Genomic DNA, 25,604 nt, shown 5'->3' on the forward strand with positions numbered 1-25,604 from the left:
AATAGTTCGCAAATATTAATACGGTCGTCGCAGGTTATGTCGTATTATAATAATTATATTGTAAATAATTATTTAATAAATAACGCAATTTTATTGTTTAGGTGTCTTAAAATCCATGATGGAAACAATTCACATACTTTTGAATCACCAGATTATTTTAGATGTATAAATTGAAATAATAATATTATGTTTCTTATCGATTGACTATATCGATTTTGGTGCTTTTAATATAAATTAAAAATAATTTAAGCTTTCTGGAGAAATAACATTCAAAAATTTAATACAGATGTCATAATTATTGTTGTTTTCTAGTTTTAAGAATATACATGAATGGATAAATGTATAAAAGATATTTTCCAGCAATATAAAAATTACGTAACAAATTTTATAAAAATACTAGCTTAAATGAACAATGAAATGTGCAAAAGTGTAATACCTACAAGTTAGTACAAAATAAAAAACTTATTTATTACTATTTTTATATTATGTAAAAATAATGTAAAAATGTTACACAAAATTATATTTATGACTACTAACAAATATATGTATGCATGATTCGGACGCCTGCCGGGCAGTCTACAAATCATGATTTGTTTCTCCTTTGTAAGACAAACGTAATTATTAGTATAACAAAATTCGTAGAATCAATATACAGATAGTTGCTGGAAAGGAAGTCTTGTATTACAATTCTAAAGAAACATCCTCCGGATGTAAGTGGATACGCACATCCGCCCAGACACCTATGATGAACAAACAGGAAATGCTTGTTTAAGCAGCGGAAATGCTTATTTCTAAATTCTAAAAATCATGCAATGTGGAGGAGGGGGAAAAAGAAGAAGAAAAAGAATCCAGAACGGCAGGAGGTCTCAACTCCGGGCCCAACTGCGGGTACCAAGGCGGGGGTGGGGTCGGCCAAACGCCCCAGAGGCACCTTGGTCACCCCGCCCTCCGCTGAGGGACCCGCAAAGAAGGCTAGGAGGGAAACCCAAAAGCCCGAAGCCCACGATCCCGAGGCCTCTGGTAGCACACCCAAGGCTACCTACAGAGAGGTCGCAGCGATCAAAATGGCCATAGCCCTCGAAGGTTACCCGGAAGCGAAGCTTAGTGCAGAGCAAGGAGAAGCCATCGAGGACGCAATTCTGGAAGAAATCCAACCCCTGGAGGATGGTTCCGTTCCATCGTTTGCGGGCACCTACCTAGAGAAAGGTGTTTTAATTGCTTCCTGCATCAACGAGCACACCAAACGTTGGCTGGAAGAAGTTATTCAAAGAATAAAACCTCTGGGAGATGACATCTCTCTGAGAGTGGGTCTGCGTAAGGACATCTTGAGGTCCACTAGGGTGTTTTTCAGAGCTCACCCGAAGCTTCTGAAGAAGACACCTGAAAAGGTACTTGAGATGTTCAATAAGCAGAACCCCAACCTGAATGTAAACGAGTGGAAAATCCTTCCATCCAAGCCAGACCCGAAAGGTTACGGATTCGTCTGCTTCCTGGACGAGGTCTGCTACAAGGCTGTGAAGGCTTCCAACTGTAGAGCCAACTTAGGACTCTGGCAGGTCTCAATTGTCTCCTCGACAGTCAAGGACAATGCCACGAGTTCTACAAATCAACCTCCAGCACAGTAGGGCTGCCTCGGCAGCCTTCTGCCAGTTCTTCCTCCAGGAGGGATTTGATCTGGCATTGATTCAAGAACCATGGCTTCACAAAGGGAGAGTGGCGGGCCTAAATGAAACCAAAGGTAAGTTAATTTACTGTACCTCTCTAAGGAATGTCAGAACCTGCATCCTGTTGAAGAGAGGCTTGGATTTTCTAACCCGCAACGAATTCTGCTCCAGAGATCTCACTGTGGGCACACTGACCTGGAAGAATGGAGGCATAGTGCAGAGCACAATTGTAGGCTCCGTATACATTGGAGGGGATGACTGATTGCTAGCAAACACGTGTGCAAGTCGGCTCTAAAGTTTTTTATAGTTTTAACTGGTATTTTTCTGACAGTTTTTATGGAAAGTGGTGTCATTACACGCGTAAAAACAGTAGGTATTTTTTTATCGAGTCACTAAAACTTTTTATAACGTGTGTAGTGAGTAATTCTCTTATCAGTACAGTATTTCATGTACCGATCGCCGCCGCAGCTCAGGTCCGGGTCTAAAGGTGAGCCTGTTCCATTATCTGGCGGAGCTGATAAGCAAAGGTCCGAGCGCTCCTTATCTGTGACGTCCGACCCCGGCCGCTCTACAACACCAACAATGCCTGCCACCGGGACCGACAAGGCCGCCAGAGTTGACGCGACTGTCATCGCCGACCTCGTCGGCAAGCACCTTTTTTCTGGCGACGTCTTCGGCCGGCTCGTGACCCGCATCACCCACGAGCTGAAGGGTGTTGTCGAGGAGGCTGTGCGGGCGGCGCTGGCGTCCGTCAGCGATGAGGTGGCGAGGCTCCGGGAGCAGGTGGGAACCTTAACCCAGCGGCTAGAGGAGATGGACGGCCAGCTGCAGGGGCGCTGTGACGAGCTGGAGCAGTTCCAGCGACGCCAGAACCTCCGCATCTTCGGGGTGGAGGAGACGACGGGGGAGAACACCGACCGCATCGTGGTGGAGCTCTGCAGGGACAAGCTCGGTGTGGACCTGCCTGTCTCCGCCATCTGTAGGTCGCACCGAGTCGGCAGCCAGCCCAAGCCCGGGCCCGACGGCGGGAAGAGGCATCGGCCTATTATCGTCCGCTTCATCAGTTACCGAGACCGGCGGACGATCTACAACATGAAGAAGAAGCTGAAGGGCACGGGCATCACGGTGCGGGAGGACCTGACGGCGCGGCGACTGGAGGTGCTGAAGAGGGTGACGGCGCAGCACGGGGTCCGCAACACCTGGACCCAGGACGGCAGGGTGCTGTGGCTGGGCAGCGACGGCAGCAAGGGAGTGGCGACCCGGCTCTCCGACCTCCGACCCGCTAACTGATTAAGTACAGCATTTATTGTACCATTTTAAATTCTTCAATTTTGCTAACAATTTTTTCCCGTTTTTAATTTACTACCATTTTATTTTATTTTTTCTGTACTGAATATAGAGTTATTAATGTTCATTAACTAAATTTTCGTTGATTTTTTGTTTTGTTTTTTCTCTCTTTTTCTCCACTTACATTTATGTTGTATTTATAATATTTATAATACTAATAATTATTATAATGAGAGCCTGCAAGCTTGCATGTATGTTTAAATGTATTATGATTATTGGTGGTGTAGTAATAATTCCAATTAATTTTAAGTTTATATTCTATGATAAGGTATTATTTTTTCTTTGTTATGGTATGCGTGTGTGTGTGTGAATGTTCTGACCGCAATGTCACTGTCGCGTGTACCGCCGGCCGCTCGCTGCCTGCAGTATCGCGCCTCTGCGCGCAGCCGCGCGCGGCTCTGACAGCCCTGCCCCGAGCGAGCGCGCCTCTTCGCTCTCCCTGCCCGCGCTTCTCTGCCGCTCTCTCGCTCCCTACAACAACTTCCTCAAGGCAGCCCACGTTAACGCACAATCACTGTTTAGTCATATTGATGAATTTCGTTCCATTTTTGAGCCATTACATACCGACATTATCTTGCTCTCTGAGACTTGGCTAAAACCAACCACAAGCGACAAGAGTGTTAATTTAGCTGGCTACAACATCTTCAGGAACGACCGTCTACACAAACGTGGTGGTGGAGTCGCAGTTTATGTCAAGTCTCAGTTTCCTACTTCCATCTTATTCTTATCTGATACATCTAGAGAGGGACGGCCTGAATTTATGTTTTTGGACGTCAGTGTTAATGGGACGCATGTTTTAGTCGGTGCATGTTACAGGGCCCCCAATACCGGCCATCTTGCCGAATTTGAACACACACTCATCGATCTTATGGCTCGTTACAGTCATGTCATTGTCATGGGCGATCTTAACTCCGATTTGTTAGGGCCTACTACGTATGAAAAAACCTTTTTGACCACAATGTTTCAGTCATGTAACATGTCTCTGCTACCACTTCAGGCCACTCATCACACTGCTACAACCGACACGTGGCTTGACATCATGGCTGTTTCTAACCCGACCCACGTTGCACACCACGGACAATTTCCTGCCCCTGGACTTTCAAAGCATGATCTCATTTTTTGTGCCTATAAACTCCATATCCCCAAAAATAAGCCCAATATAATCAAATATCGCAAATACAGGGACATAGATCATGCTTCACTTCTTACAGATGCTGCTGCTTTACCCTGGCATGAAGTAACCACTGCCAATAATGTGGACGAAATGGTTACCAAATTTAATGCTTTTCTTACTAATTTATTTGATAAACATGCCCCAATCATAACCAAAAGAGTAACCAAAGCCCCCTCTCCATGGATGAATGATTTCATAAGAAATTTGCAAAAGCAAAGGGATTCCGCCTTCAGGAAAGCTAAACGTTCTAAATCCACTCAAGATTGGGAGGCCTATAAGCGTCTTAGGAATCACACGCAGCAGAAAATCCGTAACGCCAAAGTTAGATTTTACCACACAACACTTTCAGAACCTCAGTCCACTAAATCATTGTGGAGTAAAATTAAAGACCTTGGTGTGGGAAAATCCAATATCAGTCCACCTGTTCCATTTGACCTCAATATTATAAATGATTACTTTATTAATATCCCTGTTAATATATCTGCAGCTAGCGATTATTTTGCTGAGCTGGAGGCTGCTCCTCAGGAAGCTGCTGGCCGCCAGTTTTCTTTCACACCTGTGAGTGAGGCTGATGTGCTTGCTGCTTTTACGAGGATGACCAGCAACGCAGTTGGGGCTGACAACATACCTTTGCGCTTTCTAAAAGATACATTGCCAATCACCCTTCCTGTTTTAGTAGTCATTTTCAATTATTCTTTAAATTCATCTGTCTTTCCCTTAACCTGGAAGCATGCTTTAGTTCGTCCGTTGAGAAAAGTGTCTAATCCGCAATCCCCTTCTGACCTACGTCCAATCAGTATTCTCCCTTGTCTCTCCAAATGCCTTGAAAGAGTGGTACATCAACAAATTATTCATCTTATCTGAATACCTATACCATCTTGTCTAAATGGCAGTCTGGATTCAGGCCTAATCACAGCACCACCACAACCCTAATTAAAATTACTGATGATATCAGATTGGCAATGGACAAGAGACTAATCACCATTTTACTGCTTTTTGACTTTTCCAAAGCCTTTGACTGTGTTTATTACCCCCTTCTCCTCATCAAATTGAAGAAGTATGGTTTCTCCGATGGGTGTGTTAACTGGGTCAAATCGTATCTTACTGGGCGACAGCAATGTGTCAAAGAAGGGGAAACAATATCGGAATGGAAAACCGTAACACGGGGTGTTCCACAGGGCTCTGTTCTTGGGCCCCTATTGTTCTCACTTTACATTAATGACGTCACATCTATTATAAGGCACTCTAAGTTTCATCTTTATGCCGATGATTTACAAATTTACGTACACTGTTCGCCTGATGAACTGAACACGTTTATGGTTCTGCTCAATCACGACATTGAATCAATTGCTTGTTGGGCAAATAAACATGGGCTGAAATTAAATGAAGACAAAACGCAGGCAATGGTATTGGGAAACCCAAGACTGATCGACCGTTTGGACTTCAACGTTGCACCAAAACTGAAACTCAATAACCACGTACTAAATTTTCAAAACAAACTGAAAAACCTTGGTCTTACTATGAGCTCAAGTCTTAAGTGGAGTGACCAGGTTACGGTAACGTGTAATAGAATATTTGCTGGCATTCACAGTTTAAAGCGTTTTGCTTTATATCTACCGTTCAGTGTCAAGGTTATGCTGGTTAAAACTCTCATACTGCCACACTTCAACTACTGTGACGCTGTGATCAGTGACATGACTGTTGAGCTTTCGGACAGGCTTCAACGTGCTCAAAACTATTGTATCAGATTTATTTTCAATCTCAGACGTTATGAGCATGTGACTCCATTTTTCAAACAGCTATCGCTTCTGAAACTTCAACAACTTCGCCAACTTCACATTCTTTCAACTCTACATTCAGTTATCAAAAACAAGTCACCTGTTTACCTGTCCGAACATTTCAAATTTATTTCCGATATAAGTGAGCGACCTACGAGAAGGGGATCCACCTTACTGTCAATTCCTGTTCATCGATCGAACTTCTTCAGTAAGTCGTTCACTGTTCAGGCATGTCGCCTCTGGAACTCTCTTCCTGATGATATACGTATTATAGAGGGCCGAGCTCGTTTTGGGGCAAAGGTCAAGGACTTGTTGCTGGCCGGTCTGTGGGGGTGACGGGTGGCGGTGCTCGTGGCGTGCTTGTGGTCGGGCTGTGTGTTTGAGAGAATGAATGTAGTAATAACGAGAAATTCTTTAAAAAGTAATCTGTTAATTTAAGTTTTAATTTAACTTTGTTTGAATTTTTCTACATATTAAGCTGATAAATTTTATTTTTAATTATTAAATAGTATGTATATATTTTGGTTAATTTTTAAGCATTTATTTTAATTTAAAATTTGTTATTAGTTAAGATCTTTCACTGTACATATATCTGTATATTATGTGAGGTTGAGTGGTAGAGAGGGCTAAATAGCCCTAACTCCGCCTCTTAAATAAAGGCATATTTCATTTCATTTCATTTCATTTCATTTTCATTTCACTTGCCATATGATGCCAGGGAACTCCCTCCATCAAGAGACCTAGAGCTCCTGGTGGAAGAAGCACAAGCCAGACGTCAACAACTTCTTCTAGGTTGTGACGCCAACGCCCATCACTCTGCTGGATGGGGCAGCACCAACACTAACCCCAGAGGTGAGGCACTTTTACAATTTCTTCTAAGTAGGGACCTATTTATATGTAATAAAGGTAACCGCCCTACGTTCGCAACACGAATTAGACAAGAAGTTATTGACATAACAATCTGCACACAAGGTATACTTGGAATGGTTGATAAGTGGCACGTAAGCGAAGAGGCCTCATTATCGGATCACAGGTATATCCGCTTTAACTTGCAAGATGAGGCTGCAGAGGTCCTCTATCGCAATCCCAGGAGGACTGACTGGTTGGGATATAAGTCTGACCTTCAGTCACAGTTGGGATCGGTAGGCGGAAGGGTGCGATGCTTCACAGACATAGATCAGATAGCTTCTGACCTGCAGAATGCTATAATCAATAGCTTCCACGACAATTGCCCATTGCGACGGGGGAAGAGTCGAACCAATACTAAGTGGTGGACTGCGGACCTCGCTCGCAAAAGGGCTAATGTCAGGAAGCTGTACAATCAATGCAAAAGGAGCCGTATCTGGGAGTCCTATCATAGAGCTCTAACAGAATACAGCCTAGCAATTAAAAAAGCAAAACAAAGTTCCTGGAGGCAGTTTACACAGAAGGTAAATGAGTTAAGCGCAGCAGCTAGACTGCAACGCTTACTAGCCTCAAGTCCAACCGGTCACTTGGGATCTTTAAGGTCCCAGGGAGGTCAACACACTTCCGGGTCTAGTGATAGCCTCAAACTTCTCCTTGAGACTCACTTCCCTGATTGTATCTTTGAGAATGACGACACTGGAACGTCTGGTAACCACGAGGCAGGCTCACGGCCAAGAGCTTGTCGTGGTAGCTGGGCCATTGCCAGAAGGATTGTCACTCTCTCTAAAGCCAAATGGGCAATTTCTAAATTTGCCCCTTTCAAATCTGCAGGAGGGGATGGAATCTTTCCGGCCCTGCTTCAACAAGGGCCGGAGAATCTCCTTACCCTTCTATGTGAACTATTCAGGGCGAGCCTAGCCTATGGGTACATACCACAAGTCTGGCGTCTCAACAGGGTGGTCTTCATCCCTAAAAAAGGGAGAGCGGACTACTCTGTCCCTAAATCTTTTCGTCCCATCAGTTTATCTTCGTTTCTACTGAAAACATTAGAAAGACTGGTGGAGAGGCACCTGAGAAAGGGAGTTCTCTCAGACACTCCCCTTCATCGCAACCAACATGCATACCAGCAAGGCAAATCCTGTGAATCAGCACTGCACCAACTAGTCAGTAGGATTGAGGATAGCCTGTCCGTCAAGGAATTGGCATTGTGCACCTTCATAGACATTGAAGGAGCTTTCGACAATGCCAAATTCACTGCAATGGTAAGTGGAGCACAGCGACGTGGCCTCGAGCCAGCTCTGTGCCGGTGGCTTAGGGCCATGCTGTGCTCCAGACGGATCAGGGCCGATCTCAATGAAGTATCGCTTGTGATCGCACCCACAAGGGGATGTCCTCAAGGAGGCATCCTGTCACCTCTACTGTGGAATCTAGTAGTAGATGGTCTACTTGAGGACCTTACTAACAACGGAATCTATGTCCAAGGATATGCAGACGACATAGTCCTTATGGTACAGGGAAAATATACAAATGTTGTTGTTGATATCATGAATACCAACCTTCAACATGTACACAACTGGTGTCAGGGAGAGGGACTGAAAGTAAATCCCTCTAAGACAGTAGTTGTACCATTCACTAGAAAAAAGAACCTAGAGTCTCTTTCTAGGCTGAAAATCGCATCCACTCAGCTGGAGTGGTCAAAGACAGTCAAATATTTAGGACTGACTCTAGACCATAAGCTTACGTGGAATGATCATCTTAATAATATCCTGCACAAAGCAAAGTGGGCGCTCATGACGTCCAGGAGACTTGCAGGAATCTCATGGGGCGTAAAACCCCATATAGCACTATGGCTTTACAAAGCAGTTGTAAGGCCTCAAATCACTTATGGTTCATTAGTCTGATGGACAAAGGTGAATCAGGTAACTGCCAAAGCCAAGCTTGAAAGCTTACAAAGGCTTGGCACAATCTTTGTAACCGGAGCATTCAGGAGCAGTCCCTCAGCGACCCTCGAGGTGGCTTTAGGACTTCTACCTCTTGATGTCCATATAAAAGCTGAAGCGCGTAAGTCAGCTTATCGGCTGATGGTTGCTGGCTTGTGGAGGAATGGCGCGTCTAACGCGAGCCATGGCGCCATCACTGAAGCTGTAAACCCAAGCGCTATTCTCGAAATGGTCTCCGACACAATGAGAACGGAGTTCGTATTCAATAAGCCATTCTCTGTTGACTTCTACTCCAGAGATGAGTGGAAATCGCAAGATAACATCCCAACAATAAGAAAGAGCTTTGTCTGGTACACGGATGGCTCGCTTATAAAGGGTAGAACTGGATATGGAGTGTTTAGTCAATCCCCTAGAACTGCCCTTAGCGGCAGTTTGGGTCGGAACTGCTCCATATTTCAAGCTGAAATCTATGGTATCCTAGCCTGTGCCAACCTAGGCCTCACCAGAAGGTACCAGGGAATGAACATCTGTATAATGTCAGACAGTCAGGCAGCTCTTAAAGCTCTTGACTCCAACAGCATTTCATCCAGGCTTGTGTGGGAGTGCTTTAACACTCTCTGCAAGCTTGGATCACGCAACTGTGTGCGTCTTGGTTGGGTACCGGGCCACACAGGCATAGGTGGCAACGAATGCGCCGACAGGCTTGCCAAAAGCGGAGCAAGCATGCCATACACCGGTCCAGAACCGAGTTGTGGTATAAGCAAGTCAGCCGCTTACCAAAGTATAAACAAATGGTCCAGGAAGACACACCGCTTGCGGTGGCAGAGTCACCAAGGACAAGCACTCGGCAAAAGACTGCTTGCCGATTCTAGCTCCGGATTCACCAGATGGCTGATGGGGCTGGGCAGGGATCGGGTTAAGCAAGTGATTGCCTTGATCACTGGACACGGCCACTTCAGGAAACACCTAAACACTCTAGGTTTACGAAATGAGGACTCGGAGTGTAGACTCTGCAATAAGTCTGAAGAGACTGCAAAACACATAATACTGGACTGTGAGAGACTGGGAGCAAGGAGAAGGGCTCTTTTCGGTGATAAACAACCAGGCGACGAACCAGATGCTAGTATCGGGGAAAAGCTTCTTAGCCTAATTAAGGGCACGAAGATAGGCTTACCCCTCTAACATCAAAAGGGCACACAATAAGCTCAGGTTGACGTGTGAGGATCTATGAATCCACCCCAATATCCCAAAGGAAAAAAAAAAATGCAATGATGTATGAGACAGTGTTGATATAAAAAAATTGGTACTCGCTATTAACGATGGAGACATAAGAGATTAGAGAGATGGAGATAAGTCACTACCAACTACATGGAGATAAGTTCATTTGAGAGTGTTGTATTGCCAATCGAACCAATTGTATTTAAGTCCTCTCACAACAGACTTTGCTCATAATACATTTTAATATTTCACAACCTTAATCTAAACATAAAAAAACCTTTCACAGACAATTCCGAAAAATAGTCCAGATGTCCACTACATGCTTTTAGTAGTACGAGGAATTGATTTGGACCTTTCACACACAATGAACATGGCACGCTACCGTCACACAGTGTAGCAGCCGTCCACCCCCACCGCCACTACAACCGGCGTCACTGTGTCATGTGGCAGCCGTCCACCACCACTGCAATCAGCGTCACCGTGTCATGTGGCAGCCGTCTACCGCCACTGCAAACGGCAGCGTGGCGTCACCGTGCCGTATAGCAACCGTCCACCGCCACTTCAACCGGCGCGTGGCGTCACCGTGCCGTGTGGCAGCCGTCCACCGCCACTGCAACCGGCAGTCACCGTGCCGACAAGTATACAAAGTGGCATACAGGAATAAATGCACGCTTTCACACACACCCGATTGTGGTCAGACGGAGCCACAATGGAACGAGTAGTCAGTCTACAACTTACAATAATGCATTAGGACGAATTTAAGGGAAATAATTATGTAACTTCATGTTCATGGATTAAAAACAGGAATATAGTTTTCTTACATCATTTTATTTATTTAATCAATGAACTGCAGTAATTTTTTTGAAATGTAAGAGTTTACACAGTTTACAAATAACTCTGTTTTCAATAACATTTTCAAAGCCTACAATGTCAGGTGCTCACAGAGCACGTTTGACTAAATATGTTGTATATTAATATTAAATTGCCATAAAATTTACAATCATTTTACAGTTGGTAAAATAGTACAGTATGTTTTCTTTTCATCAGGTTCATCCACCGTGGAGTTTTTGAAATTGTTATTCTGATGCTATGCAAATAATACATTTATTGCCAATTTTCCATTTCCCAAACACACTCAAAAGTATAAATTAAAAAGAGAACGCAAAAACAAATATTCAAGTGGCATAACTAAGTAAATATAACAATAGTAAATATTTAACAAACTCAACAATTATAAAAATATAAAAGATAACAAATAATAAACAATAAATATATAACAATAAACATACAACAATAAATACCTAACAATAAATATACAACAATTAATAGATATCTAACAATAAATAAATTATAATATATATAAATAAATAATGACATTCAATAAAAACTATTATTTTCTTAGCTGTTTACAACATACCCTTTTATTTCATTTTAAATTTTGGTTTGTTTCAAAAATTAGATCATTTCCCATATTTGATATGCATTTGTTTATGATCTTAGGGTCCATATAGGTGAACTGTTTTCGTGCATTTTCTTTGGAATAACAAGGAACTTTTATAGAAATGTTATGCGATAGTCTTGTATTGATGCTATATCATTTTATTTCGTGTCTACCGATATACTTGTGCATATGAATCGCCAAACACATTATATAGAGCCTACTTAAAGTTAAAGTATTGTTATCTTTAAATACGTGTGATACTCTTTCAAATTTCTTCAAACTAAAAACATTCCTAATAGCATATCGCTGGGCCATAACAATCGGATTTAAAACCGATTGCACTACTGCACCCATAACGAATTATGCCATATCTTAAGACACCCTCAAACCACAAAAAATACAAAGGTAATTTATATCAAGGAATTCTTTCATGTAGAATAGTACATACTTTATCTTTCTTAATTTTTTTACTAAGTGATTACTGTAAACATCCCATTTTAACATCCTATCTATGATTAATTCTAAATACTTTATGTTACTCACCATTTCAATAGATTCGCTCATATATTCATATAAACAGAGATACTTATGGCAATAGAATTTAAATCTACCTGCAAATCTTTGCATGTTCTATCCCTTTCTGAGTAAAATATGTACTTTGTTTTACTAACATTAATTAATAGCCTTTGGTCTACAAGCCATTTTGATATTGCACTCAAATCATCTGATATTGATGATATCCTTAACCTATTCATCAGCATATGCAAATCTGACAATTTAGTCGTAATTTCAATAATTCATTGAGATATATATATATATATATATATATATATATATATATATATATATATATATATATATATATAATAAACAGGGGTCCAAGAACTTCTCTCTGTGCCACTCCATATTGCAACTGTAAAGTCCCGCTTATGTAATCCTCAATTTTAACTGCTTGTTTTCGGTGTTTACAAAGTGACCATATCCAAGCTAATGCATTATTTCTAATTCCATAACTTATCATCTGCTTCAATAAAATGTCAATATCCACCAAAGCAAACGCTCTCTGAAAATCAACTTGTAAGGTATATTGTGTTTATGGTGCAAGGTTTAATTGATCTATTGTAAAATATACTTACTATTAATGAACTCTCTATCTCAATATTGTATATTTTTTGTGTCGGACGTTCTATGTTTTTTTGTATAAATAATAGTATAAACATTATGTAATTATTATAAACCCATCAATGTTTGTATTTAGAAGTAGTTTTTCAATCATTCAAGTATAATAGAAGACGATGAAGTAATCAGCTTAATTTAATTCTGTTTAAAGGGCGAGGGTAATCTTTTTGTTACTAAACACCACTCAAAGGACTTTCAATTATTTCCTCTGACACAATAATAGTGTTCATATATTTCAATGTTTAAATAATTCTAGTTATAAATTGAGGTCAGGGGTTTGTAATGAAAAATCTATTTACTCAGCTTCTACAAACCCGGTCTATCGGTTCTAACCGTTTAATAAAAGATAATTTTAGTTGTTAAGTTATTAATTTTGACAAATTATTAATGGATAGGACTTACAGAATTAGATTTAGAAGACAAATAAAAAAAATGTTCTTGATAAGCATTATTTATAAGAAGATACTGTAAAATATAATTAATGTGAAAGCGAATTTACATGTATTCCAGTGCGGCATTGTGTAGGCGGACGCAGCACTGTGACGGCCAGTTACAGTTGCAGTGGTCGACACCGTGCCTTGCACGTTGTGTTTGAAAGCGTGCATTTAATCCTGCACGGCATTGTGTAGGTGGTATCGGCACTGTGGCTTCCGGTTACAGTTGCATGGCCGGCACCGTGCCTTGTCCGCTGTGTTTGAAAGCGTGCATTTAATTTTGCACGGCATTGTGTAAGTGGTCGCGACACTGTGACGGCTGGTTACTGTGGCAGTGGCCGGCACCGTGCCTTGTCCGCTGTGTTTGAAAGCGTGCATTTAATTTTGCACGGCATTGTGTAAGTGGTCGCGACACTGTGACGGCTGGTTACTGTGGCAGTGGCCGGCACCGTGCCTTGTCCGTTGTGTTTGAAAGCGTGCATTTAATTTTGCACGGCATTGTGTAAGTGGTCGCGACACTGTGACGGCTGGTTAAAGTGGCAGTGGCCGGCACCGTGCCTTGTCCGCTGTGTTTGAAAGCGTGCATTTAATCCTGCACGACATTGTGTAGGTGGTCGCGGTACTGTGACGGCCGGTTACTGTGGCAGTGGCCGGCACCGTGCCTTGTCCGCTGTGTTTGAAAGCGTGCATTTAATTTTGCACGGCATTGTGTAAGTGGTCGCGACACTGTAACGGCTGGTTACTGTGGCAGTGGCCGGCACCGTGCCTTGTCCGCTGTGTTTGAAAGCGTGCATTTAATCCTGCACGGCATTGTGTAGGTGGTATCGGCACTGTGGCTTCCGGTTACAGTTGCATGGCCGGCACCGTGCCTTGTCCGCTGTGTTTGAAAGCGTGCATTTAATTTTGCACGGCATTGTGTAAGTGGTCGCGACACTGTGACGGCTGGTTACTGTGGCAGTGGCCGGCACCGTGCCTTGTCCGCTGTGTTTGAAAGCGTGCATTTAATTTTGCACGGCATTGTGTAAGTGGTCGCGACACTGTGACGGCTGGTTACTGTGGCAGTGGCCGGCACCGTGCCTTGTCCGCTGTGTTTGAAAGCGTGCATTTAATTTTGCACGGCATTGTGTAAGTGGTCGCGACACTGTGACGGCTGGTTAAAGTGGCAGTGGCCGGCACCGTGCCTTGTCCGCTGTGTTTGAAAGCGTGCATTTAATCCTGCACGACATTGTGTAGGTGGTCGCGGTACTGTGACGGCCGGTTACTGTGGCAGTGGCCGGCACCGTGCCTTGTCCGCTGTGTTTGAAAGCGTGCATTTAATTTTGCACGGCATTGTGTAAGTGGTCGCGACACTGTGACGGCCAGTTACAGTTGCAGTGGTCGACACCGTGCCTTGCACGTTGTGTTTTGAAAGCGTGCATTTAATCCTGCACGGCATTGTGTAGGTGGTATCGGCACTGTGGCTTCCGGTTACAGTTGCATGGCCGGCACCGTGCCTTGTCCGCTGTGTTTGAAAGCGTGCATTTAATTTTGCACGGCATTGTGTAAGTGGTCGCGACACTGTGACGGCTGGTTACTGTGGCAGTGGCCGGCACCGTGCCTTGTCCGCTGTGTTTGAAAGCGTGCATTTAATTTTGCACGGCATTGTGTAAGTGGTCGCGACACTGTGACGGCTGGTTACTGTGGCAGTGGCGTGGCACCGTGCCTTGTGTCCGTTGTGTTTAAAAAGCGTGCATTTAATTTTGCACGGCCTTGTGTAAGTGGCCGCGACACTGTGACGGCTGGTTAAAGTGGCAGTGGCCGGCACCGTGCCTTGTCCGCTGTGTTTGAAAGCGTGCATTTAATCCTGCACGACATTGTGTAGGTGGTCGCGGTACTGTGACGGCCGGTTACTGTGGCAGTGGCCGGCACCGTGCCTTGTCCGCTGTGTTTGAAAGCGTGCATTTAATTTTGCACGGCATTGTGTAAGTGGTCGCGACACTGTAACGGCTGGTTACTGTGGCAGTGGCCGGCACCGTGCCTTGTCCGCTGTGTTTGAAAGCGTGCATTTAATCCTGCACGGCATTGTGTAGGTGGTATCGGCACTGTGGCTTCCGGTTACAGTTGCATGGCCGGCACTGTGCCTTGTCCGCTGTGTTTGAAAGCGTGCATTTAATTTTGCATGGCATTGTGTAAGTGGTCGCGACACTGTGACGGCTGGTTACTGTGGCAGTGGCCGGCACCGTGCCTTGTCCGTTGTGTTTGAAAGCGTGCATTTAATTTTCCACGGCATTGTGTAAGTGGTCGCGACACTGTGACGGCTGGTTACTGTGGCAGTGGCCGTCACCGTGCCTTGTCCGCTGTGTTTGAAAGCGTGCATTTAATTTTCCACGGCATTGTGTAAGTGGTCGCGACACTGTGACGGCTGGTTACTGTGGCAGTGGCCGGCACCGTGCCTTGTCCGTTGTGTTTGAAAGCGTGCATTTAATTTTCCACGGCATTGTGTAAGTGGTCGCGACACTGTGACGGCTGGTTACTGTGGCAGTGGCCGTCACCGTGCCTTGTCCGCTGTGTTTGAAAGCGTGCATTTAATTTTCCACGGCATTGTGTAAGTGGTCGCGACACTGTGACGGCTGGTTACTGTGGCAGTGGCCGGCACCGTGCCTTGTCCGTTGTGTTTGAAAGCGTGCATTTAATTTTCCACGGCATTGTGTAAGTGGTCGCGACACTGTGACGGCTGGTTACTGTGGCAGTGGCCGGCACCGTGCCTTGTCCGTTGTGTTTGAAAGCGTGCATTTAATCCTGCATGGCATTGTGTAAGTGGTCGCGACACTGTGACGGCTGGTTACTGTGGCAGTGGCCGGCACCGTGCCTTGTCCGTTGTGTTTGAAAGCGTGCATTTAATCCTGCATGGCATTGTGTAGGCAGACACAGCACTGTAACGGTCGGTTACAGTGGCAGTGGCCGGCACCGTGCCTTAAGCTGTGTGAAGCTGGCGTTTTTTGAAAGCGTGCATTTTAACATATGAAATACATTGAACGTAAGTAAAGTAAACCAATTTAATTTCTTTAACTTATAAAATTCCATACAGTTGTCTGAAATCAAATATGAATATGTATAACGAGTGCTTTTTAACCGTCCGTTAAAATATCCAATCAGGTATTTGTATTAATTAACTTTTGTGATGCTTTTACATTCACAATCAACGCTTACACAAGTATACTCATTATTAAGTATGGATTATATCTTATATATCTTATATTCTGTAACAATGCTTGAAAATATAGGATTGAATATTAATTTTATTTTGCCATTTCTTTATTATCTTGAGATGATTGTGCTTTCTCGTACTTCTGCGTTATTTCAGGATGTTATAATCAAAATGCGTATTCAATCAGATGTTATAAAGCATAGCAACTTTCCAGAATTACTTAACTTAGATGCTATTAAGTAGGAGATCACAGCGATACATGTATTCTACATTCTCTTGGTAACCGTGAACCTATGTTTCATTATTTAATTAAAGTAATTTGGTTCTCTGTGTTTCTATATCATATTAACATATAGATTACTCGTTGATATTTAAAATACCTAATTTAACTTTATTTAGTTATCCAGGCACTATGAATAATAAATCAAGCTACTGACAATAAATTGATGGCTAATATAAATTTATAATTTGAAATATTATTATTCACTAAATATTTGAGTAGTTCTTTTTACCAGAAATACGTATAACATTGTATAATGTATGATATAAAGGGTTTTTTTAATCCTAGTGCATAAAAGTAAGATTAAGTAAATTTTCTATAAAATTATATGTAATAAAAATAAAAGTTTACTTTAGGAAAAAATAAAATATTTTTAATTGTCCAAAGTCAGTCAGTTGATGTAATGAATCAAGCAAGTACAGGGTGGAGCGCGGTAATTTGCTGATTTGGAAATGAAATAAAAAAATTATGAACCTTATAAAAAAAATATTTTTTATTTTAATTACATTGAACAGTGAGGAAATTTTTAAATTACATGGTTTTAAATAATGTATCTGGCAAATGTTGATCTTCGGCTTCCACACACTGCTGCATACGTATTCTGAAGTTTTCATTAACTCTAACAAGCATGTCGACTGGTATTCTGCCAATTTCAGCCTCAATATTGTTCCTTAGGTCTTCCAAGGTGTTGGGACGGTTGATATACACCTTCGACTTCAGGTAACCCCAAAGGAAAAAATCGCATGGGGCTAAGTCTGGTGAGCGTGAAGGCCAGTTCACTTCACCCCTCAAAGAGATAAGCCGTCCAGAAAACATTTGCCTCAAACAATTCATGGTAACCCTCGCTGTGTGTGTAGTGGCACCATCCTGTTGGAACCATGTATCCTCTAATTGCATTGCCTCAAGAGCCGGCTGAAAAAAATCCTGTATCATAGTCAAGTACCGTTCGGAGTTCACAGTTATGACACGACGGTTATCCTGAAAAAAGTAAGGGCCAATGATGCCTACTCGTGATATGGCGCACCACACACTGACGTGGTCCAAATGCAGAGGTCTCTGGTGGACTTCTCTGGGGTTTGTTTCACTCCAGTAGCGCATGTTTTGCTTGTTAACACACCCACTGAGGTGAAAATGTGCCTCATCAGAAAAGAACACAATTGTGTCACACGGTATAGTTGCAAGCATGCCTTCACAAGAAGTACGCCATGTCAAATAGTCCCGTGCTGACAATTGATGGACCAAGCACATTTTATACGGGTGAAATCTCAATTCATCATGAAGAATCCGGTGGAGAGAACGTCTTGAAATGCCAAGAGCAAGTGATTGCTTCCGAGCAGAGCATTTTGGAGATTGCAGTACTGCTGCTCTAACTCTATCGATCTTTTCCGGTGTTGTAATCCTTCTCTGAGGTCCCCTTCGTACACATAACACATTCCCTACTGTTCTGAATGCAGTTACCCAATTTACAATTGATTGCCGACCAGGAACACGTCCGCGTGGGGGAACAGCGAATCGTAAACGAAAAGCACGCTGCACTGCAATGATCGAGTGGGCATTTGAAATATACGCTTCAACACAAAACGACCTCTCCTCTCGTGTCCACTGCATGATGGCAACTGGAACGCGGAGGAATACAAATCTCCCGTCAGCCACTATAAGCCACGCTCACTCTCCCCTCTCTTCGACCAACAGTGCCGCCACAGCCTGCAATGCAAAAAAGCAAATTACCGCGCTCCACCCTGTACTTCTTAAGTTCATTTAATTGCACCGTTGCTTCTGAAACGAAATTCATATTTTAGCTCTATCAGCAAACTCAGACAATCACACCCAACAGTTTTAACGAAAATTAATCTATTGCTATTCTTACAATTGATTGACAAAAACACAAACATCTGTTAATAATTTTGTTCAAATGCGACTACCCCTACCAACCATATTTAACGGCTACTTCAAGTATTACCGTTTTGGTCTATTCGGTTGACCACAAACCAAACCAAACAAGCCCAAATGCCTCTTGTTGTAGATTTGTCAACCTCCGCATGCGACAGCGCAACTGGAGTACCGCAGGATGATGCTACTTTCTGATACATGCTCATTTTCTACTGACGTGTAATTATGCGATTTACAATCAGAACAGAAGGATGGAACTAAACTACTATCGAGGATATGGAATATACAGATTTATTAAAAATATGATAAAAATACTATAAACTTATCTTACCACATATTACCCACCTCGAGCTTAACCTGAAATTATAAAGAATGAGGTTCGCTGAGGATTTTCATTGAGAAAGTTTTCATACTTCCATTCAGAGGAGGTGAACCTTGCATTACAGAGGATTTACTAACATTAAGGAGTCTGTGCCAATTTAAAACTAAACTCCAAGCTATAATCAATATTAAACCTGACTGCGGAGCGCACTCGCTTCTGTAGATTAATGTGAAACAAAAGTTTGCTTTTACTTATATATATGTAGATGTATCTTGAAAAAGGTTTCACTCTACCATCGTTTAGTACATATAGGTTATCAAAGATTTATTAAGTTATATAAGTATTAAATGTTCTCTTTTATCTAGAATTTCGAAAATAAAAACAGATAAAAATACATTGCAAAAGACATTTTAATACGAACATTTGGTAAAATAATAAAAAATAAGCTGATTAATAAAAACCAATTTAAGGAATACACACTGTTTTGATGATATAGTTTAACAATTTAGTGCTTTATCAGTATTTTTTATTCCTACCTATTGCTATTTTTACCTCGTGTAGCCTCCGTCTAATTCCAGTAATACGATGGTGGCGATTTTCTTGTGGTATTGCCTGTCACTGTCCAATAGTTGCGTTTATAAGGCAGCCAGGTTTAGAGATAAATTCTAAATAATATTTTTATCAAAGTATCCCACACGTTTTCTATAGGAGATCCGGACACTTTGGTGGCATTCAATTATTTCAATACCAACCTCGCCTAGGATAGCCAGAGACTACTGCAACGTTATACAGATGAGTATTGTCATGCGTCGGTTGGAGATGAGAACCAACAAATGTAGCAAATATGCTCTTTTAGTATGATTTACATATTCCTTTGTGCATTTATATTTTAAGTTGATACAAAAAGTGCTACGAGCGCTGTATGCGCGTAAAAACTAATACTACTTCAAAACATAGTAGAACACCTACTGAAGGGCATCCTGGGGAAGAAGCAGGTTTGGGCAAATCCTTCACTCCACCTTCCCCAGACGCGCTGACGTCCATCTGGAGAATCTAGGCTGGAAAAGATCCTGACCGATTCCACTTCTATTTAAGGATGAAACGCGAAACATTCTGTATATATTAGAAACAATTGCTCCTAAGTTATGTGCCTGTAATTCTCACCGCAACTTTCATCAGACTCTAATTATTTGTAAGGAAAAACTAAGTAGTAAGTTTGTCATATTTTTGTATCCTAAAAAGTACAGAATGTCCCTGAATCGTATCAACAAATGAGCGTGTTCATATATTAAAATAAGGACGTTAAAAGTTCCTAAAAATATGTCAAGTTTGTTTTCTTTATAGTCTGTATTTATGCAGTTGCTTGTTAATGAAATTGCAACTCAACCAAACTTTTAGCTCCAGATCTAAAGAGTCGAATGAATATTATTTGTACTATTGAATGTAATATAAATAGTTAACAAGGCACTTTCTATTTGGCGGTTATTTAAAACGTTTTGTATAACATTCCACGAAAACTTTCTCAGAAGCAAAACCCGTGGCGCAAAAATGTACGAAACGGAACAATTTTCGATTACAAGATTAATTTTTAGATCAAACGAATTTAGAGAATTAAAGTTCTTTATACAATTATTTATACTATATACAGCTATATAGCATTGAATTGAGAATTGTATAAGAAAAAATGTGTTTTTGTTTTATTTTGGTGGAAGGTATACATCCAGGAAATTAGACTGTTCGGTTACTCGGAAATTAGTATACTGTATACTTTTTCTATTTATACGCCCACCAAATGAAGCAGCCTACTTGCACCACCTACTAAAACCTGTTTGCTAAATGTGGTTTCTTTAGATTAACTTGTTTCAGAGATAGTAATGTTGTATCAAAGTAAAGAATAGCGGGTAGTAACTCAACGAGATATTTATCGGCCTATGCTTATATGACATTTCTTGTTTTAAATTATAAATACTATCAGCTACATACGTTTTTGACACCTCTTTTTGTACACTCTGTATAGTATTGTATATACTGAAGTGTACTATTCATATACATATCCATTTTATAACCATCAACGCTATCAAGCGGCTATTGCAAGGACGTGATATAAAGTATAATATTCACTGAGAAGTGATCATCAGTATATACATGTTTATTCGTACACACAATTAACAATTACCTTGTTATTACCAGTGGCAAAAAAGCACTTAACGTATAAAAAACTTATTAAAACAATTACGAATCCAAATTATTATATGATCATGAGGAAATGTTTGATCACGTTAACGAACCTTAGCAAAAATGGCGGGAAGGGCAGCCACCCAGGGAGTGACGAGTCTTGGGTCACCGAACTGAGCGATGAATGTAACGACGGCGTAGGGCGTCCAGGACACGAGGAAGAGGATGACTAACACAAGGATGATCTCAGCAGTTCTGAAGGAAGAGCTCAGAGGATGACCCACCTCTGGAATGTGTTCTCTGGAAGCCACGTTTGGCTGAAGGGTGATCTCCTCTGAACATGTACAGAGTTTACTTATCAATTTAGTCTACTATCTATTTTATTGTGGCAATGTGCGTTAATATATAAGAAAGGGTAGATCGATTTTCGTTCCTTCGCTGTGTATAGGCTCTGTTGTTCGAAATTGTGCAATTGGTTTGTATGAGAAGTTTACAACTTGTTCCGTTTAAAACATTTCAAATTTTTAAAAGAAATTATAAGCTCAAAAACTAAATTGGAGGAGATGATTTAAATTTATAGTTTTTATTGATTCATTCTCACGAAAGGCAATAATACAGTTTATATTCTGGTTACAAACTATTCCAAGTCTATTTAAAAATTCTTGAGTAATAATTTACGAGATGTAGATGAACCAAGTTTAATAAACTTGGTCTGTACACTGTCATGTGCAATCAATGTTAATGAAGATATGGTTTAAGAAAATATGGAAGTAGCAATGAAAATACTCTTCCGGTAGATTTCATATGTGGCTCTCATCTCTAAAATGTCAAACTGGAGATGCATTACTAGTTTGGACGTTTAGTTTACACACACGGATGGTGGCACTATAAAGATCGTAACACTTTTATATTACAATACAACAATGAAAATACCCTTCCGGTAGATTTCACATGTGGCTCTCATCTCTAAATGTCAAACTGGAGATGCATTACTAGTTTGGACGTTTAGTTTGCACACACGGATGGTGGTACTATAAAGATCGTAACACTTTTATATTACAATACAACAATGAAAATACTCTTCCGGTAGATTTCACATGTGGCTCTCATCTCTAAATGTCAAACTGGAGATGTATTACTAGTTTGGACGTTTAGTTTGCACACACGGATGGTGGCACTATAAAGATCGTAACACTTTTATATTACAAGACCAATCCGTTATACGCATATAAATGTGTGTTTTTTTATTATGGCCTTCATTATATTAAAACCAGCCCTAACTATTTTTTAAAAAACATTCACTTACAATGATTCAATGTTGCTGTGTACTGCTAAATGTTTTAACACCCCTCATCTAGAAACATTAAGAGTTATAAAATATCGAGGGAAATAAATCTTGATAATTGTTTAGTAGTTTCATAAAGTGTAGATTATTTTTGTGTGTTTTTAAATACAGAAAATTTTTTTGAAATTTGAATGATAGCCATTTTGTAATTTGTTATTGGTTTAAACTAACTAACTAACTTATTCACGCGATGTGTAAGTACCACTATCTTAGTACCAAGATTAGTTTGAATCAGTTATAAATTATGGTAATTATATTGTTTTTCTTCTATATCTTCTTCTTTCTATTCTCAGTTGCAATTATAGTATTATCTAGATTACAGTGTTATCGGCATCTCTCAGGTTGTTCATAGATGCAGAGAGATGTCCCTCTGAGAACTCCGGACTCGATTTCTTTGTTTATTTTCCTGGGCAGATTTCTCTAACATGTATCCCCGGGATCCGTTTTCCTTAGAAACCCCCTTACTCTTTTTCACTTTTAAGCTCAAGAAACTTTCTTTCGTCTTCCAGTATTGTCTGTTTGGATTTGTATTCTGGTGTCTAATTAAGGAATTATAAGTCTTAACTACTAACTACGCAACTTGTATTTTACTTTCACCTAAAAACTGAAAGCTCACGAACTACATTTCATATAATTTCTTAGGGGTTTACCGTTTTATGGCAGCTCTCAGCTAATTCCATATTCTTAGTCAGACTTTCAGTCAAAATTCAAACCTTCACGGACACTCGTAGATCTGCCTAGCACAGTCACGGAGAGAAAATATGAACATATTTCCATAGTTCCTCAGTCAGTTTTCGACCACTTTGACTTTCTGCTTTGAGCATAGTGACGGTTTATCAACAATGGGCTCTGTCAGAGTCAATATCATATTTGGCGGAGATAAGCCAGAACTTTAAAAAGAACTAAAGCACAGAAGAAAATGTCTTAGCGAAGCTTATATACCACTGCGTGCAATCGTATTTGTGTTATTTTTTATGTGATTTATATTTTAAACTTCAATATGTAGCCATTTATCACTATTACTACATATTTCCAAAGATGGAAAAATAACAACCCTTGGAAATAAATCACTTCAAGACATACTACGAGTACACTAAATTTTGACAGTAGGTTTTATAAAATTCACGATAAGTTCTGTCATTTACCCGATTCTAGGCTTATCCACAGTGAAATAAAATTATATTTAGTTATATACAGTTGGAAATGTATAACAGTTATGGCATTGTTATAAATGTATAACAATTTAAAGAGAGAGAATTAGACGTTACGGTACTAAATCAATTGGAAACGTTGATCTCATACAAAATCTTAGATCATACGGTTTAGGTCAAAACCCTGAAGAACCGTGGTTAACTATAATGTTATATTATAAATTTTGATCATGAGGCTTGACTTGAAATTGTAGTTTTATAATTCCATTAAGATTTGATCGAACTGTATTATAACCTTTACAATTTTTTTATAAATCATTATTCTGTAAGTATATAATGTTAACATATTTTGATTTCATACAACAGAATAACGTAAATAAGGTTAAATAAATGTTCGCTAAATACAACTTAAATTGTTCATACTATAGTTTGTTTGATCAAATAAATATAAAAAAAAAAACTATTTTGTACACATGCGACGGATATTAATGACAAAAGTCCGACATTGAGGATATTACTCGCATGATCATTCCCTTTATGACGTTATAAATGCATAATTTAACATATAATTAAACTTTATAAATGTTTAATCATACCCTGTAACTGATAATGTAAATTGCTCATACAACATATCCAGTTTTAGTATTTCAATCTATAATATGTCTGCTAACATGCATATGTCTTTGTCGACATTATTATACAAGAATAATAACAACATTGCAATATATGCGAGGATTGCAACTGTTCACACAACAACTATAGCTAGATTAAATTGTATCGTGTGAAACAATTTTCGCTTTGGATTATGGATCTTCTTTTTACGTGCCGGTTATGTATTCAACAAGCGTTCTGTGACAACTGTTGTTGATTAATCACACAAAGTATGTCTCTATAGCGGACTTGTTTGTGTATTGTGATACGGTGGACTACTTGCACTCAGCCTCGTATAAATACCTCTCACTTAAAACTTCTCTCATTTCCACGTCAAACAATGTAATTCTATTAAACACAGACTGCGTTTTAACACGAGTTCTATTCAGACTAACTCAGAGTGTTTGTGAATGGAGAAGTTGGCAGTAGGAATTCGGTTCAGATCAAAAGAGGATACAACCTATGGTTATTCAATAATTCCTGTTATAGGCCCTAATAGTGGTTTGGGAATTGAATATTCTTACAAAATCAGACTCACCATTGGGCTTAGCACTGCTCATGCCACGGCCGTGTGCCAAGATGGTGGCCATGATGAAGGCGTAGCAGTACAGGATGACGGCCACAGGCACCAGGAAGCCGAGGGTCAACAGGTACAGGTAGTAGGCTCTGTTCGAGAGTGTCCTGGTCACATAGTCCCAGGAACAGGATGTGTGGAAGCCCTCGAGGACATACTGTGACCAGCCAAACAGTGGTGGCACGGACATGGCCAAACAGTAGATCCACGTCAACACACATACCTGTAAATATAGAAAGATAAATATTAATAGTGACTCCAATACATATCTCAAAAAGGTTTCATGATTTATAAATACCTCATGGTTATTAAGTGGTTAATAAAAGACAAAGTCAGACCCTAAAAGAGTGACCGGGCTCTACGAGCTTTCGGACCCCAAAAGGTTCAAAGAAAAACTCAGATTTGCAAAATGCGGGACTTTGGCAAGATAAAAGATAATGTTATTTATTACTTTTTAACATCCAAATCCTGTCCTAAGTGATTAAAGGTAATCTTTTCTCGCTTAAAATGTCCGTTAATCCCTAAGAAAACAAAAAGTTCAAAAAGACTATTAAAAAAAACTTATTTCATTGTCAGCTGTAATTCCAAATGTAGCAGGAAAACATTTTTAATAATAGAGGATAATAAAGATCTTATAGATTACTTGGAATGAAATATCACTGAAGGAGGAAGGTTTATACAAAAGAAGTTTAGGCTTAAATCAGGGGTGATATAAACCAGAGAATTCTTGCGCAATAGGCTTCACTGTTGCCAAGAGAGCTCTTTTCAAAACAGAAGCACAAAGGAAGCGGGCCTGTAAAGGTGCCGTGGGTAATAAAGTCGCTGGTAACAACTACGCTCACATGCACAATGACCTGAAGACTATCAAGAGATACAACCCTTTAAAAGGTTTCGCTGATACAAGCAATGATTAATAAATAAATAAGGGTATAATAAAGGGGTAAATAA

At 40.6% G+C, this 25,604-nt stretch overlaps 1 protein-coding gene across 1 annotated transcript in view; it reads right to left on the reverse strand.

The window, feature by feature from the left end:
* LOC124359201 (rhodopsin, GQ-coupled-like) overlaps positions 1–25,604 on the reverse strand; it is a 95,789-nt gene that overhangs the window by 33,980 nt on the left and 36,205 nt on the right. Inside the window, exons 5-6 of the mRNA XM_046811757.1 lie at positions 24,621–24,879; positions 21,049–21,269 (exon numbers count right to left, since the gene is read on the reverse strand). Of these exons, the coding sequence (XP_046667713.1) occupies positions 21,049–21,269; positions 24,621–24,879 (480 nt within the window). The remainder of the gene's footprint in view (positions 1–21,048; positions 21,270–24,620; positions 24,880–25,604) is intronic.

Source organism: Homalodisca vitripennis, chromosome 4, assembly GCF_021130785.1.
Source record: "Homalodisca vitripennis isolate AUS2020 chromosome 4, UT_GWSS_2.1, whole genome shotgun sequence".
Taxonomy (NCBI): Eukaryota; Metazoa; Arthropoda; class Insecta; order Hemiptera; family Cicadellidae; genus Homalodisca; species Homalodisca vitripennis.